This window comes from Liolophura sinensis, chromosome 1 (assembly GCF_032854445.1).
Source record: "Liolophura sinensis isolate JHLJ2023 chromosome 1, CUHK_Ljap_v2, whole genome shotgun sequence".
NCBI classification, from domain to species: Eukaryota; Metazoa; Mollusca; class Polyplacophora; order Chitonida; family Chitonidae; genus Liolophura; species Liolophura sinensis.
The window spans coordinates 40304723-40320701 of NC_088295.1; the positions used below are offsets into that span (position 1 = coordinate 40304723).

A 15979-nucleotide genomic window follows, 5' to 3' on the forward strand; every position below is an offset into this window, starting at 1 on the left:
AGTCGGATCTGGTAGTTGCCCAGATTCGATATACAACACCTTGTTGAAAGTTACCTCCCTTTCCAGAGAACTCCTCTGATGATTACACATGGCTACCGAGCGGGAAGGCGATCAGCTTTCAGTGACGGTAAATAATTAAAAAAAATTGACCAATGTTGTAACGTATCAACCTCTTTTTCATGTTCATATTGGCCTTCGTGCGGTTGCTTCCATGAACAAACGATAGCAAGGTCGTAAATCATTAGGAACTGTCGCAAGATACATTTATAGTGTCTTTAAAAACGATTGCTGTTGTTGTAAATTGTGATGCGTTCAAAGCATGATTACGTAGGATCATAAGGAGGTTTACCAGCTTTTAACCTGTGCCATGGGTGTGTAGCACAATAAAAATAACAAATGCTACAACATATTTGCCTGAACCGCTAGCTGGCTGAAGAACCTGCAACGAGCAACTCGATCAAATTGCTTACAATGATAAAGGGAGAATATATCCAATCATATCACATTGTTGAAGGACAATCTGTGTGATATTTTAAAATTCTTACATTCATCGTAACATTAAGTCCATCAGCTCCTCTCCTTCCCAATTATGGCAACCGCACTCACCTCCCCCGCTCATTTCACCAATGAAATTAATTAACTTGCTGCCGTTTGGTCACATTACCTGCTAGACGCAGGCAAATATTTGAATTTGAGTATTTGTATAGTCTCACAATAAATAGTAATTGTTTATATTGACGACTTGTGGACTTAATAATTTACATCTCAGATGCTCATTCCTCTGTGAACTAACATCATTGTGTCTACCATGTGACAGCACCCTATTCTATCCAAGTAAATCATTTGTGGACAAATATATGATGCTCAGACCAACCCGTGTTTCAGGTCATTCCAGACCCAGCCTGTGCCCAAGGGCTGAAGGCAACATGGGGGCTCGGAAAACAGATGTTTGTCTTTGCTGGTATGCACCATAAAGTCCAAGGTTTGTCAAACTTTCCTTAGTTTTGTTTCTTAAAAGCCTAAAATCTAGACATGTAATGTATTAAAATAGTAATTTCTTCTTTTCAGTGTCTTATATGTTCCTATAGGTTTGCCTCATTGCAAATTATATTTGTACTCGTACATGAACGTAAAAAGTTCTGTAGCATAAATGAGGCTAAAGTTTAAAAGAACCTGCTGAAATAAATTCAGACTTTTTGAGTTGGTTGAAGTAAATTAAAAAAATGAGTTGCATTTGCCTCATAATTAAACCTCCTGGGCCTATATTTTCCCAAAAATGTCAAGAGAATTATAAGGGGAAATTGTTCATTATAAGTCAAGTAAACCGAATACGATTTTCCTTTCTATTGATAATGTTTATATAAAGTATTTGTAGTTCCCAACGATTTGTATGGCAGAACTGAAGTTACATTTTAGATGACATAATTACAATACAAAACCTTGTCTGACATTTTAAGTTCGCTGAACATCTTCCACCAGACCCCCCATTAATTTTCCATAAGTGACAATGTTAATGTTTAGCGCTGTAGCTCAGCCCCAAACATTCCGTGGCCAATAAGCTTTGGTGCATACCTGCCCCAGCCTGTGAGAAAGAAGCCATCAAAATCTTGACATAGGTTGACGGTCAAAATCTGGACAGATATGCCGGCAACTGGGAGGGGTGCATAGCAACGCCAAGGGGACGTCACTCACAGCCTCATCACCACCTATCTCCTTGTGTCCTCTCGCCCAGAATTTCAAACTTTTATCAGTAAAACTCATACCTGCCCAAAGCTTAGACAATTTCCTAACTGAAGGTGAATTTGGCTGACTGTTATGTGTGTTCACAGAGGAGATGAGAGGAAACCTTGAGTCTCCCACATACATACACCAGGTGAAGTGGGACACAGAAATGCACGAGCCCATTACGAGGAAGCTGGTCAACGAATCAAGAAGTGAGCTTAATTCTTGATTAAGTTTATTCACTGTTTTTCTCAAAGACCTACATTGGTGGTCAGCAAGTTCTTTGTACTCAAGTGATTTAGATTCGTCAGTAGGCTGGTTTTTGCCCTTTTATTTACAACAATTTAAACCTTAAAATTTATGATCAAGGTGTACTTTTTATAGTACTGTTGTAAAATGTCCATTGTCCTCAAGCTGTAATTTATCTTACTGTTTTTTTATTATTATTAATATTTATGTAAATTTCTTTACTGAAACATTGCATCTACAGTTGAGTATTGTATTTTATGCTTACATTCCCATATTTATTGTTTATTTGTCAGATATTTTTATGCTTCTTCAACATAAAGTGACAGAATGTTCAGGTGCCGCATTAAAACCACAGTAAGTTTGTCCACAAGGCTTTTTCCTGATTTCTCCGTGTTTTTCCAAGCTTTCAAACTGCATTTTGACTCATAAGAACAGTATTGTATCCAAACTAGACATGTTGCTTATAAATGTTCTTTGCCACTTCTCATATTTATTCCTTATAGTCCACAATGTGAACTTAAACTTTAAGATGTGCATTTCAAAATTAGGCCATGGTTAAGCATACATTAATTAAAGTTTAGCAGGATCTGGGTATATGTTGAAATATCATCTATAAATGTTCTGTTCCATGTAACACGCTACATATGTAGGTTAAGAGAATCAGTTTTTATTCAGATTTGGTGGTAGAAATTACCATGAAACGTACAATGTGTCCTTGGTGTTTTGTTTATATAATATTTGACATACTGTATATGTATGTTGGACTCGTTTGTTGCAGCCTTGTGAAGGCCAGTCGTCAATATAGGGCTGTTCTCAAGGCCTGTAGTATTAACCTTCACACAGCAGCAGGTATGTTTCTTTCATTACAACTTTCCAGTTTGACCAGCATCAAATAAAGGCAGTTGTTCATACCCACAAATGGGTTCCCATATTCTGACAATGGCCTAAAACGCATGTTGTGTTAAATAAAGAAACACTTACCTGCATCCACGACATGATTACCATTTAATAGATACCATAGTAATTAGTTCATGATAATGCACATTGTTATGATATGAAGGGTTGTGAAATCTTCAGCGTATATAACTTCCCCAAAACATACATTCTCCAGCTGCATGAGTAAATTAAAGTGGTTTGCTCCAGCCTGGTAGCTATTAATCAAATGGGCGTGCATATATAACTCTGAGTAAGTACCTTGACTTTGGTTTGGTGGGGTGTAATCTTGCAAAAGATGAATATTTGAAATGACTTTTGTGGTCATTATTGTATGATGTCAGGACCGTATATCGAGAAAAAAAATTCAAGTGTGAAAACTAAACAATCATATTTGTCTTCAATTTACTTATTAGTTTAAATACATTTTGATTACTTGTGGCACCCAGCAGTTTGGTAGCCAAGTTTTCAATAAATGGCTCTAGATATGTCCCTAAATCTGCATGTGTTCATGTTAGCTTAGGTTCTGATAAGAAATCTGAAAACTTCCAGGCAGCACCTTCAATGAAGAAGAGCGAGAGAGATTAGAGAGACAGGTGCAAATCTATGAGATGATTGAGCTGATTTGGAGTTTGTGCGAAATGCTGTTCATTGAGGTCTCACCAGGTTTGTATAATCTGTTAAACCTAGTGATTTGTTTTGAGTTCAGGCTTGTATCTAGTTCAACCAGTCTCTAGTATTGAAAATTGCCCTCACAGATCTGGCACTCATAATACATCAGCTGGCTGGTAGGGTGACATTAAGTAATGGAATGTACTCCAGCCTATCAATCTTGATGAAAAATATATGGGCAACTTCTATATTAAGTCTGGAAGTAATATCAGTAGAATAACAGTTACAGTATTACAGTACGATAGTTGGCAAATAGTCGGACGTAACAGGTGAATTTTGACCTCTTATTCTGAAAACGTTAGTTTTGTTAGTCATTTCTTATTTGTTGGCTGTTGAGCTCAAAGAAAGAATGATAAAATTCTTCACGTTCATGTAATTATAAAGAAGAAATTGAAGTTGAACAAAAATATAAGCATAAAAAGAAAAGCCTCAGTATCTCAGTGTTAAATAAGTTTGCTTGATGGTGCTGTGATCTGATAGGTGGGGTAATCCTGACCCAATTGCTAGAGTGGTTGCGCTGGAATTTCTGTGAGGCAGAGACACAGGCTTTGGAAGTGATGCAGTATGACCCACCTGAAAACCACAAGGAGTACTGGGACACTGTGAGTGAGAGCATTCTTATCTGTAAGAGTTTGGAGGGTCAAGTCTAAGAGCATATCTACATATACGCTAAAGCTATGAATAGTAATGTCAGGAATATACATAAAGAAAACAAGTCATACATGACGGCTTTTACTGTCTGCTCCCAGTAATTTTCTTCAAGAAATAGATCTGTCTGAAGATCATCTAAGACTTGACTTATCCAGAAGCTTGGTCGAAATGTGAAATGTTTAATGCAAAATTAATAATGCTAAGAATTTAAATTGATATGTTTTATTTACAGATTTACAGGTTTGTCCTACAAGGCAGAGTGGACAACGCGCGTAAACTGTTATCCTTACATTCACAAATAGGAGAAGACAGCTTCCAAAGTCTGGATGAACTGTTAAAGAAATTACCTCTACAAGCGGTAAGGCAATTATTTTTTTTTCCAACCCAGACCTAAGTTTAAAAGTTTCCTGTATTTCACAGATGAAAAGCATTTTTTATATTGTTGATCTTTTTGAAGCCACAAAATTTTTTTCTATTTTGGCATCTTAATTTTTTCAGTGAAAATACTTGTATTAGATTATCCCACTTTCCCAATTTGTCAGCATTATACAATTGTGTTAAGATTTACCGTGGCCATTCGCTTGCCGAGTTTGACATGAAATGGCGTCACTGGAGAGAGGAGTGTGCAAGAAGACTGGAGGATGGGGAGTTTGCCTCCTGTGTCAACCTGGAAAAAATCTGCCGAGTAAGTAACCCTGCATGTTTACTCATCCATTTTGAGGACGGCATTAAACAACAATGAAATAAACAAAATCACCTTCCTTTTCAGTATAAAAAAAATGTTGACCAAGAAAAAAAGAAAAGGAACAGACATGAAAACCGTTCAGTGTATGTTTCAACTTTAGATACAATGTTTCCATAAAGAATTTACAAACAACATTTTGGTACTTGTGTTTATAAAATTTCGTTGAAGTGCAATCAGCAGTAGAAGGAAAAATGAAAATAAAAACTCTTGTAACTATTGAAATATTGAGTTGTTGGTTCTCCAGACTGTTTAATTTTATTTTACTTCAGATATTATGTGGTGATGAAGACATATTCTCAGAGTTGAAAGATCTCTGTGAAACATGGTATCACATGCTGGTGTCTAAAATGCTGTATCAGAACCCCACAGTCAAGGCATCAGATCTACAATACTATGTTCACGTAAGTCCTGAGTGAAACACATAAACAAAGCACATCGATTGAAAAAGGTTAATGGGTTATGCATGGCCCAGGAACTCATTGTTACACCTTCATGAATTACAGACTACATGTACATTAAATGACCTAAAATTTCAAGAAAGAAGTGGAATTTTGGAGGCAAATAAATGTCCTCAAATATTACTTTTGGTTCTGACTGACATTTTCATCCTACTTGTCATTCTACCTTCCAAACAACCATTCAAACATGGTTGTAAAATCAACAGAACTTTCAGAATTGGGGGAAAAAACAGCAACTTTATCATGGACTAAATGTGAAGGCATTTAGGGTAAATCACCCATTGCAGCATGTATGCTGACAATGTTTGCAACCCAGATGCTAATATTATTTATTGCATTAAAGGATATGTGAAAAGGTACTATGAAATGGGCATATTTTAGATTTCTTAACAACCTCTCTATTTTGTACATAGTTTCTGTCAGTGCTCATCAATGAACATAGTGGGAATGTGGGACCAGCTTAGCACCCCTGAATTCGAGTTATCGCCCCAACAAAGTTAATTTGACAACTATCACTGTTGACATCGCCGCAAACGTAATTTCCGGAAGGCTAGATAATTTCCGGAAGTTGTGCCTTTTCAGGAAGTTTTAAACTAGTTAAAAGCCATTTTTCGTAATGACCCAGGAGCTTCTCACCATTGCAGTTGCTGTGATTTCAAGTCCAGCGCATGCTGGCTTCCTCTCCAGCCATACGTGGGAAGGTCTGCCAGCAACCTGCGAATGGTGACGGGTTTCCCCTCACCATAATGCTGGCTGCCGTTGTATAAGTCAAATATTCTTGAGTAAAAAGCCATTTTCCATCCTAAAATTGATATTTTGAAATAAAAACCAAGTGTTTCAGGTATCCTATAAATGACCATTGTTGCCATATTGCTCTACTTATGTCCTGAACCTGCCATCAACTTCAGAGGAAAATGTCATTTCCTCCTCTACAGGGCTGTATCAACGAGTACGCAGCTAGAGGTAGACTAGGAGAGCTAGACAATATCTTGATAGCAGCGTTAGAGTTTGATATCCATCAGGTGATCAAGGACTGCAGGTAAGTAATATTGCTGATTGTCTCCCGTGCAACAAGATGGACGCATCCGTATGTTCATGTCCCTCCTACACTTAGTATATTTTTCAGAAAATTAACACCATCTTCAGTAAGCAAGGAAAGGTTGTGATTCTTCAAGTTCCACAGTTTCCTTGATTCTGATTGGTTTGACCTTATACATGTAGCATCGCTTCAGTTTTTTGTGGAGTTTGGTTAGTTTCTTCACAGAGAAATTTAAGTGTTGGCATCACAAGTATTAATACCTTTACATGCTTCTCAAAGTGCACTTTTACATACCAACTATTAAGTGAAATACAGTACTTTTTATCTTCTTTCAAACAATGCCATGTTGATAGGGGTCATGGGTCATTGGCTGCTTGTTTGATAGGTGTTTTACAGATTACCTAACTATTTTTCACTTACATGATGATAGTAGCCACATTAATTCTACAGGTCAACATGACTTGTCAGTTTCCATTTTGGATGAATTTTACCAAGGCTCGTGTCTGAGCTGGCTTTACCTGTCACATTGAACATTGCACTTGTGGCTTCTTCGTTTGGTGGTAGAGCATCCGCTTCAGGACCGGTAGATCCAGGATCAATCCTTGATCGAGTCACACCTAAGACTTTAAAAAAGAGGAAGTTGTAACTTCCTCGCTTGGCGTTCAGCATGAAGGGGATAGTGCAACAACTGGTTGACCCGTATCAGTATAATGGCTCGGGCGGGGCGGCTTACTTGCCTTCGGTAAGTCGTCTCAGTGAAGCAGCACTAAATAAAAGAGCGGTGGAAATCCGTCCTGCAACAAGGAGGCACATTACACGTACATGCACCCTAATGATTCCTTCGTCGTCATATGACTGAAAAATTGTTGAGTACGACGTTAAACCCCAAGTACTCACTCACTCTTCGTTTGGTGTCTGATCAGTCCTAGGATGGTTTGACTCTTTGTCCATTTGAACTCCATGTGGAGTCTCTGGAAGGAGTGTGTCATGTTTGCCAGGTGTCTGCGCAGTAATGATTAACTGAGTCAGCAGTTTTGCAGAAGTTCGTTCAGCTCTAAACTTGAGCTCTGCAATTCATGTATAATGTTTCAGCGCACTGCCCAAAAGATCAACCAGGAATACGTCTAATTTTTTTCAGTTCCGTGTTGGGCAGCTGGTGGTTTGTGGTTCATCTGACAGATCTCTTTCATCACAGCGGTGGGTTAGAGGCTCAGAAACAAGGGTAAGTCGCGTCATTCTATGACTGAAAAACTGTTAAGTACAATGTAAACGCCAATGTTTCTTGGAATGGAACGCACATGAACATCTACAGTGTGAATTTGTTAGATGAATAACTCAACCTTGATTAACCTTGCAAAAAGTCCATATCATATGCAGCCTTACACAGGGTGCAATTTCTTTTCTTGAAATGGCATTTGAGTTTTATCAGTCAACACTCTCAATATGACAAATTGCATGTGTACATGTAGCTTTTCCTCTGCTAATGTAGGAAGTGTTGCTAGTTTTAATTTTAACAGGTAAACATGAGAAAGTAATATATAGTAAATATGTGTAGTCAACAACACATAAATAATTTCATCATAAGTACATACAGCACTATTTATTTCGAGCTGTAGCTCACCTTGCTTGAAACACAGTTTGGGCATTCAATTTCTGCAACAGCTAACAGCACTTGAGATATATTTGCGTTCACACTTCAGATATGGGTCAAACCTAAGGGAATTCCTTCTGTTGGAGTATGCCTCAGGACTGATGTCACACAATAGGTAAAGCTTTAATGAAGCTCTGTAACAAGTGTGAGATGTAACTGTGGACAGTAAAGGTCTGTAGCATAGTGGAAAGTTCACTCTTTAAAGGAAAGCATGTGAAGGACATGAAATTCAAAACGAATTTCCTATAGTGCCCATGGATATGAGGTGTTCAGTATTTTACAACATAAGCATTTGACCTTTGATATGTTCAAAATAGGCTCCTTCTGTCTGTTTTGCTCATTAAGCTTTTTATAAAGCAGTTTTAATGTTTACTCAGCACAAACATGCGTGGCAACACTTGGCACAATCTTCTAACAGCTTTTTAAAACTGACAGTAAGAGGTTTGTTATGTATCTGGAAGGTGTTCCTGAAATTGTCATGTTGTGTTTGTCATCCCTTATCTGAACTGTGGTCTTAGTACATTATTCTTGAGCACAATTTAAAAGATCAGTCATATATGTTTTGAATAATGTACTCTGTATATACATCCCAATGTTTGAAACTTGTAATTTTGTTTTCCATTGGTAAGAATCATTTAAGAAAGATGTATTGTTATAAAATGAATTGATTGTTTTGCTTCAATTTTTGTTCTTTACAGTTTGTGGCAGATAGGCATTGATTATTTTGATCATTGTCCTGAATTTGGCAGGTAAGCATAGAACTAAAATAGATTTGGATTGTAATATTCCGGATTTATTTGGTAGCATGGACATGTTGTCCATTTTTATCAAATGAATTTTCATATACCTGTGTCACAGCAATGTCAGGGCTACATGTAGCATTGGCAATCACGGACTGTTGTTTGTATTGCAAGTATCATGAAGTCTCTCGTTTTATATTTTATACTTTTAATGATCGTTCCACATATGTTTCATATTGCCATCAGCAACATTCAAGTTGCACCTTGGCATTAACAACATGACGTCATTTGATGATACCACAAATTTTCTATTGTACATATTCTTGTTAGTCTATATGTTTTACTATCTTTCTTTTTCTTTTTTTTTTTTTGTCAAATTTTCATTTTTGGTGTCTAAAGTTTGCTTCCTAGTTGAATTGATTGATGTTTGGTGTAAAATAAATATATAATTAAATGAATACCATATGATGTGGACTATATTTGCGTTGGCGCCGCAGAAAAATAGAGCATGTATTCTGTCAGTCCGTATTCATTCAGTAACCAGTAAGTGCAATTCTTTTTCATAAAAGTGCCATTTATCTTTATTTTTCGAGATTTAGCAGAAGTACACAGCATTGCTTTGGCTTATTCACCCTTAATGCACACGTATGTTGGTGTTGAATGAATATGACTAATGTTATCAAACATTTATTTATGTATTTTGTGGATGTTGTTCTTTCCAGGAGTTACCTTGAGCTGTATTTAGAGCACATTCCTCTTGACACAGAGAAGAAAGCTTGGAAAATCTTGAGAATCTGTGAAGCGAGGGAAATGAACCATCAAGGTATTGACTCATATAAGCTCATAAAATAGCATGGCAGTGGACAAGGCACCATGTGCATGCATCACTCATACAATCCAAAATATAATATATGATAAAATACTTATCAAGCTAACTAAATACTAAAGATGTGTGTACTACTGTAATTCTTAACCTTTCCACAAGTTTGCAAGGTGTATATTCAAGCTTTTTCTGAAGGCATTATTCTGTGGCGACTGATGAAATTATACTTTTTGTGAGACCCTGAAACTAACCCATCCAACCAACATTGTTTCATCTCCAAAATCAAATTGAAAATGTGCATAAATTGCACTGAAAGTTGCTGTTTCATATGCGAAAAGGTTGAGGAATTAGAGTAGATTAATTTGATGAGAGAACCCTCTCACTGGTTGAAAGCCCACTCCACTTTAATTTAGAGTACTTGCCTTTGACTAGTGAGGTTGGTTTTATATTTGAAACGAGCAGCTGCTGGAGATGCTGTAAGTGTTTCTCAGCAGATTCGTTATCTACCTGATAAAAACTGTAAAAGTGATGGTATCCAAGCTGTTGTCTCTACTCGTAACATACGTTGATAACTTATATCTTGTGGAGCATAGCATGAACACAAATCAAACAAATAGGAATTGGATAAGAAACTAAAATGTGAATAGGAAGTTCCTTACTGTACCTTTAAATTACACAATGATTGGCTTCATATCAGACCATGTGGTAAAATTGCTTCGTTGTGTTTATTTAAAGATGCTTACATGTACATGCTTGAAACCCAGCATACCCATTATATCTTCTTTTAAGAAGTCACAATAGGCCCAAAATTTTCCACAAGTGTTCTGGAATGCCTCAGTACATATTTTCGGATATTTTAATGAAGACGAGCTTCAGAATTTGTATCTTCTATGTACTCTGAGCTTTGGTGAACTCCATCTATGAATATACTGATTTGGCCTGCAATTAACACTAACAATCAATGCAGGCCGCTGATAACAAGACATATAATATATATATATATTTGTTATTTGTATTTACAGTGCGGAGCATCTGTCGATCAATGGGAATGAAAGCTCTCCACAATGGCCGACTAGGGTCAGCATTGTCTTGGTGCTTGAGGTCAAAGGTCAGTTATAATTCTGAGTGGAAAACTTTTCTCTGGCGTAAATGTTGGGTGCTGAATTGAAACCTCCATGATCTTATATTCGGTGTTGAAATACCAGTGAGACGTTGTCATTGTACCTTAAAGGGAAATAGCGCCGAAAGAAATTCAGCATATTTTTTTTGATGGCGGCAGTACATGCCTTTAAGGAGTGAGCCTTTTCCATAACTAGAACTTAATGTAAATGAAACACAGTAAATGACCTGAAATGTTTGCCCCCAAAAAGTGCATTGTTTTGGCAAATAAATGTTCTAAAGTATTAACTTTGGAAATGAAACTTTCCAGTGGGATATCATTTCACCTCCAAAACAAGCTTCAAGACATTTTTCTTAGATTGGGCAAAAGGAGAAACTTTGTCATGGAAGAAACCTTGTCATTTACCACAGTACAATCTTTAATGTTTAGTAACATGAAATCTGAATGAGAATATGTTTTGATACTTCCAGGATGTGGCATTTGCAACCATGATCACAGAAAAGTAAGTTTCCATGAAATTTGAATCCGTTTGAAGGTCTGTAATTATTTCGTGTCAGTATTAAGATATATGAAATATGGATCTCTGACCGAAAGTAAAGTTACATTTTTGTGATTTGTGAGAGCAAATCGCTTTGAAATAGGGACACCTTTGAAGTTATCTGAAACATGTGTTTGCTATCGATTCTGCACATACTGTAATTCTCCAACGCATGATTGAAAGATATTTATCTGGCTTCTCTCTATCGTCTTTGGAATTCAGATAATGATGTCATTAGGTGACATTAAAGCAGTAGTGATTTTCAGTGTTGTTCAATTTTATCTGTAGGTTTTTAACAGAATACACAGACAAGGGTGACTTCTCTAATCTGGACTTGATAGACAAACTAGGCCCATCCATGTTACTAAGCAAGAGGCTCACTTTTCTGGGTAAGTTACCAATTCTAAACAAAGGGTCAGTGTAAATGTTGAATAGGAAACATTCTGTGTGATTTCATGCAGGTCATAAAGATAAGAAATCTGAATATTTATCTCATGTTCTCTGAGTGTTCCTTTTCAAATCTTAAGTGTTCCTTTTCAAATCTTTAGTGTTCCTTTTGAAACCTTTAATATAACCCACAAATCCAAATAACTGTCTTAACCGTAGGGGCCTGTGTGGTTAGTGTGCCAGCACAGCGCAATCACTCAGGAGCCTCTCACCAATGCGGTTTCTGTGAGTTCAAGTCCATCTCACGCTGGTTTCTTCTCCGGTCGTACGTGAGAAGGTGTGCTAGCATTCTGTAGATGATGTGCTCTGTCTGGTTTCCTCCCACCATAACATAGAAGTGAAATATTCTTGAGTGCGCCATAAAACACCAATCAAATAAATAAATGTAACTGTATCCAATACAAAGTATTAAACTGTTTTATCAACTTTAATTACAGTTGATTATGTATAATTTCATTAAATTTTTCACCATCTAATCACCCTGCTGTCTAGAATTGGTCGATAAAAAAATTATATGAAGTTGTATGTGATTGTCTGTTCTTCACCAGTTTTATAGTACAGGAGGGTGATTGGTGAAAGATAACTGTAGTTACTGTCGTATGGTACTAATTACTTGTATGTGGTAAATAACTGTGCAGGCAAATACAGAGAATTCCACAAGCTGTATGAAGATGGGGACATTTATGCTGCGGCTGAGCTACTCCTGTCTCTGCTTACAGCCCGTCTGACTCCTAGACAGTGAGTTCTTTCTTCATACCCCTTTGCCATAATATTTCATATTTATGACAAGAGACCTAAGAACAACAATTTCTTTTCCCCCATCCCTATTTTCATGTGTCAACCAAACATGATTCTGACTGAAATTAATGTGTAGTATTAACCACTGGTTTAGTTCAGAATGGCAGACGGGATTGCATGTTTTTACATTCACTTTTTCTTTCAACACAGCCATATTATTATGTGAATGAGTTTGCATTTTTTCCCACAGGTTTTTACTCACACTTCTCACAGATGCTTTGCCAATGTTAGAATATGAAGAGGTAAGAGCGAAAACCACAGAATTAAAATAATGATTTTCCAATTTATTTTCTTTATTTCCAGAAAATAAACTGGATTATTTGACTGGAAAAGCCTAGAATAGGAAAGTCATTTAGGCAGCAGTGATTGGAAAATTTTAAAGCATTATTGTAAGATTTACTTGAATGTTTAACAGTTGAGCCTTTATAGTGTATTTAATTTGTTTTCAAAATAATGAAAAAGACACCAAGAGCTTCCTTAGGTAGTAAAATGTAAAAAAGAAGAAAAAAAAAGATTGGCTTTCTTTCATGGAAACTGGGATGATGCCTTGATCTTGAGCAGTTGTTTTATTGTCATTCATTCATTCTTGTCCTAATCATATAACCGAGGCATTTGTTGAGTGTGTTGGAGTTTTCTCCTCTGAACTCCCACCTTTCCTCTTCAGGTTATCTTCACCAGTCATCAGACTTATGAGCTAATGTACTGTTTAGAAAGTATTACATTATCCAAGACTCAAGACGACCATAAACCACCCAAAGGAGAAAGTCAGTCAGGAGCTCAAGTGAAAAAGGTAAAAACATCAGTGAATTTACCCTTGTGGACGACTGAAGTCAAGCAGATTAATGTATCACACTGTTTTCCAAATGTGGATTACGATAAATGACCAACACTTTTACCCCCAAAATTGCATTTTGTAAACCATATAAATCCTTCTACGTGGTGTATACAGGTTAGTGTGTGGCCCGTCTTACCGATTATGAAGCACATTCAATGAAACAAAGCGCCATGGTAAGGAGTGCTGTAATTGTGAAATTGTGTTGTCTTCATTTTTGTTTCTATACTACATGTACTCATACACATATACCGGGTACTTCAGATTTTCTTGGGGCCTCCGTGGCTCAGTTGGTTAGCACGCTAGCGCAGCGTAATGACCCAGGAGCCTCTCACCAATGTGGTCGCTGTGAGTTCAAGTCCAGCTCATGCTGGCTTCCTCTCCGGCCGTAAGTGGGAAGGTCTGCCAGCAACCTGCGGATGGTCGTGGGTTTCCCCCGGGCTGTGCCCGGTTTCCACCCACCATAATGCTGGCCGCCGTCGTATAAGTGAAATATTCTTGAGTACGGCGTAAAACACCAGTCAAATAAATAAATAAATAAATGTACCATTATCCTCCTACATGGTCCTATTTTACAGCTTGCATATGGTAGAGTACACGCTGAAAATAGCACTTTTGGTTTCTTGTAAGGCTGTACGGTATAGGCTCTGAAAAAAAAAAAAAAAAAATCAAATTTTCTTGGGTTCTTTTACCAGGGCCTGAGTGAGACAGAGAAGGAGAAGATAGAGCTGATGAGGCTGGCTCTGGCCAGGAACTTAGCCAGGGCCATATTGAAAGAGGGTACACTCAAGGCTTGAGCGGAAATTTCAGTGACCATTCTGAAAGAGAGTACACTCAAGGCTTAAGCGGAAAATTCCGTGGCCATTCTGAAAGAGGGTGCCCTTAAGGCTTGAGCGAAAAATTCAGTAGATATTCTGAAAGAGGGTGCAGGTACCCTTAAGGCTTGAGAAAAAACTTCCCTTAAGGTTTGAGCAGAAAAATCAGTCGATATTCTGCAAGAGGGTACACTCAAGGCATGGGCTCGAACTTTATTGGACATTCGGAAAGAGAAATTTCATTGGCTTTCCAGAGGATACACTCAAGGCATGAGCGGAAACCTGACCATGGCCTGTCTAAAAGAGAGCACACTCAATGCCTTATGAGCTTTGTTGTTGTCATTTTGAAGGAAGTCGGGACCCTCCTACACATCATGTTGTGCCTCTACGGGTCTTGTGAAAGAGGTTGTAACAGTGGTGCTGAGCTCATGGACCTTCATTCACAAATCAGCTTGTTAATACAATGGGTTAAATTAACCGAAAAAAAGGCCGCAGACAATGCGCAGAAATCATGGAAATCTTAGTTTTGATATTTCTTGGCTACCGGTATCATTTTCTTTCGATGAATTATGAGTGTGAAGGCAAGGAAAAATGGGTCATTAAGTGCTTCAAGGAGATTTTCCTGGAATTTCTGTTGAGCCTGAACATGTAGTTGTTGATAAGGGGTGGGGTACTGGAGAGGTCAACAGTGAACAAATATTATACATGAGCAGGCCTTGGCAATGTGACCAGGAACAGGTATGTAACAGGTCTACCAGGCCAGTTCTAAGTTGTCCATACAAACTTTGCTTAGGTCCTCAGTGGCTCAGCATTTGAGTCCAATTCCACAAAGCCATTTCTGACTGAAGTCAAAATTTGATTTATGATTTTCAAGCTTACATTTTGGCATAAGAAATGAAAATTTTGTCCCCTTCATCAGTGTTATCTGAAGACAACTATCCAAATTTCAACTTCCATTTCCAGAAACTAATAATTGTACAGAGCTTTCAAATTTGACTTGAGTCAAAAATGGCAGTCAGTGCAGCCATATGTTTGGATCCAGTATCCCTTCCTGTTATAGGCTGCAGTGTTACACCAGTTTTTCTGTTGGTGTTACTTATAGTGCCCTGGATTCACTGACAAGCCCTCTTAATGTTACAACATGAAAATGCCTACATTGCTGGTTTCCATGTTAATGATAATGCATAAAACACTAGGAGGGCATAGTGCACTCAGGCCCTGCTTTGGTATGTTTATTAGTTTACTCCATCTATAAGCTTCAATGCCATCATGTATTAATTAAGTGAAATATTTTTGAACAAAACAACAATCAAATAAAGATCTTTGTTGGCTTTACACTAAAGGCTTTTGTGGTTTTAATTGAAATATTTTCAATAAAACAACAACCAAATAAAGATCTTTGTTGGCTTTACACTATAGGCTTTTTTGGATTTATTGAAATATTTTCAAGTACACTTTAATGTATACCCTAATTTTTCAACCCTTTCGCACATAAAAGGTCAACTTTTGCATAGTTTATGCTCAACTGATTTTGGAGATAAAACTACATTAGTTGGATAGGCCAGTTTCAGGGCTTCTCAAAAAGTATAATTTTGAATAAACACCTTTCAAACATACCAACAGAAATACAGTAGCTAGTAATGCATGTGTATCACTGGATTATTGTAAATACATTGATCAGCCTGCAGTTCAGTAGTTCATGTAAATCTTGTCACCTGTACTAATCCCTTAGTTTTTGCTAAGAAT

General features: G+C 37.3%; 1 protein-coding gene across 2 annotated transcripts; it reads left to right on the forward strand.

Annotated features, from left to right (window-relative positions):
* Nucleotides 1-70: 70 nt before the first annotated feature.
* LOC135461541 (nuclear pore complex protein Nup85-like) lies at nucleotides 71-15941 on the forward strand. Of its 2 annotated transcripts, XM_064738681.1 has the most exons (22): nucleotides 71-127; nucleotides 886-982; nucleotides 1830-1934; nucleotides 2265-2325; nucleotides 2750-2820; nucleotides 3457-3570; nucleotides 4057-4178; nucleotides 4460-4585; nucleotides 4790-4912; nucleotides 5242-5373; nucleotides 6366-6469; nucleotides 7608-7691; nucleotides 8170-8235; nucleotides 8819-8869; nucleotides 9583-9683; nucleotides 10706-10791; nucleotides 11274-11305; nucleotides 11630-11730; nucleotides 12427-12526; nucleotides 12777-12828; nucleotides 13251-13376; nucleotides 14114-15941. In XM_064738681.1, exons 1-22 carry the CDS (start codon nucleotides 89-91, stop codon nucleotides 14213-14215), a joined length of 1995 nt encoding a protein of 664 aa, XP_064594751.1. In that variant the 5' UTR covers nucleotides 71-88; the 3' UTR covers nucleotides 14216-15941. The 2 variants fall into 2 exon arrangements, with proteins under 2 accessions (XP_064594751.1, XP_064594752.1); XM_064738682.1 differs by lacking the exon at nucleotides 4790-4912.
* Nucleotides 15942-15979: the final 38 nt, after the last annotated feature.

Excerpts from the sequence above, each read along its gene's own strand:
- LOC135461541 (XM_064738681.1), top strand. The coding sequence starts at position 89 with ATGGCTACCGAGCGGGAAGGCGATCAGCTTTCAGTGACG. Across the intron at positions 983-1,829 it reads TATGCACCATAAAGTCCAAG|AGGAGATGAGAGGAAACCTT; the intron begins GTTTGTCAAACT and ends GTGTGTTCACAG. Across the intron at positions 5,374-6,365 it reads ATCTACAATACTATGTTCAC|GGCTGTATCAACGAGTACGC; the intron begins GTAAGTCCTGAG and ends CCTCCTCTACAG.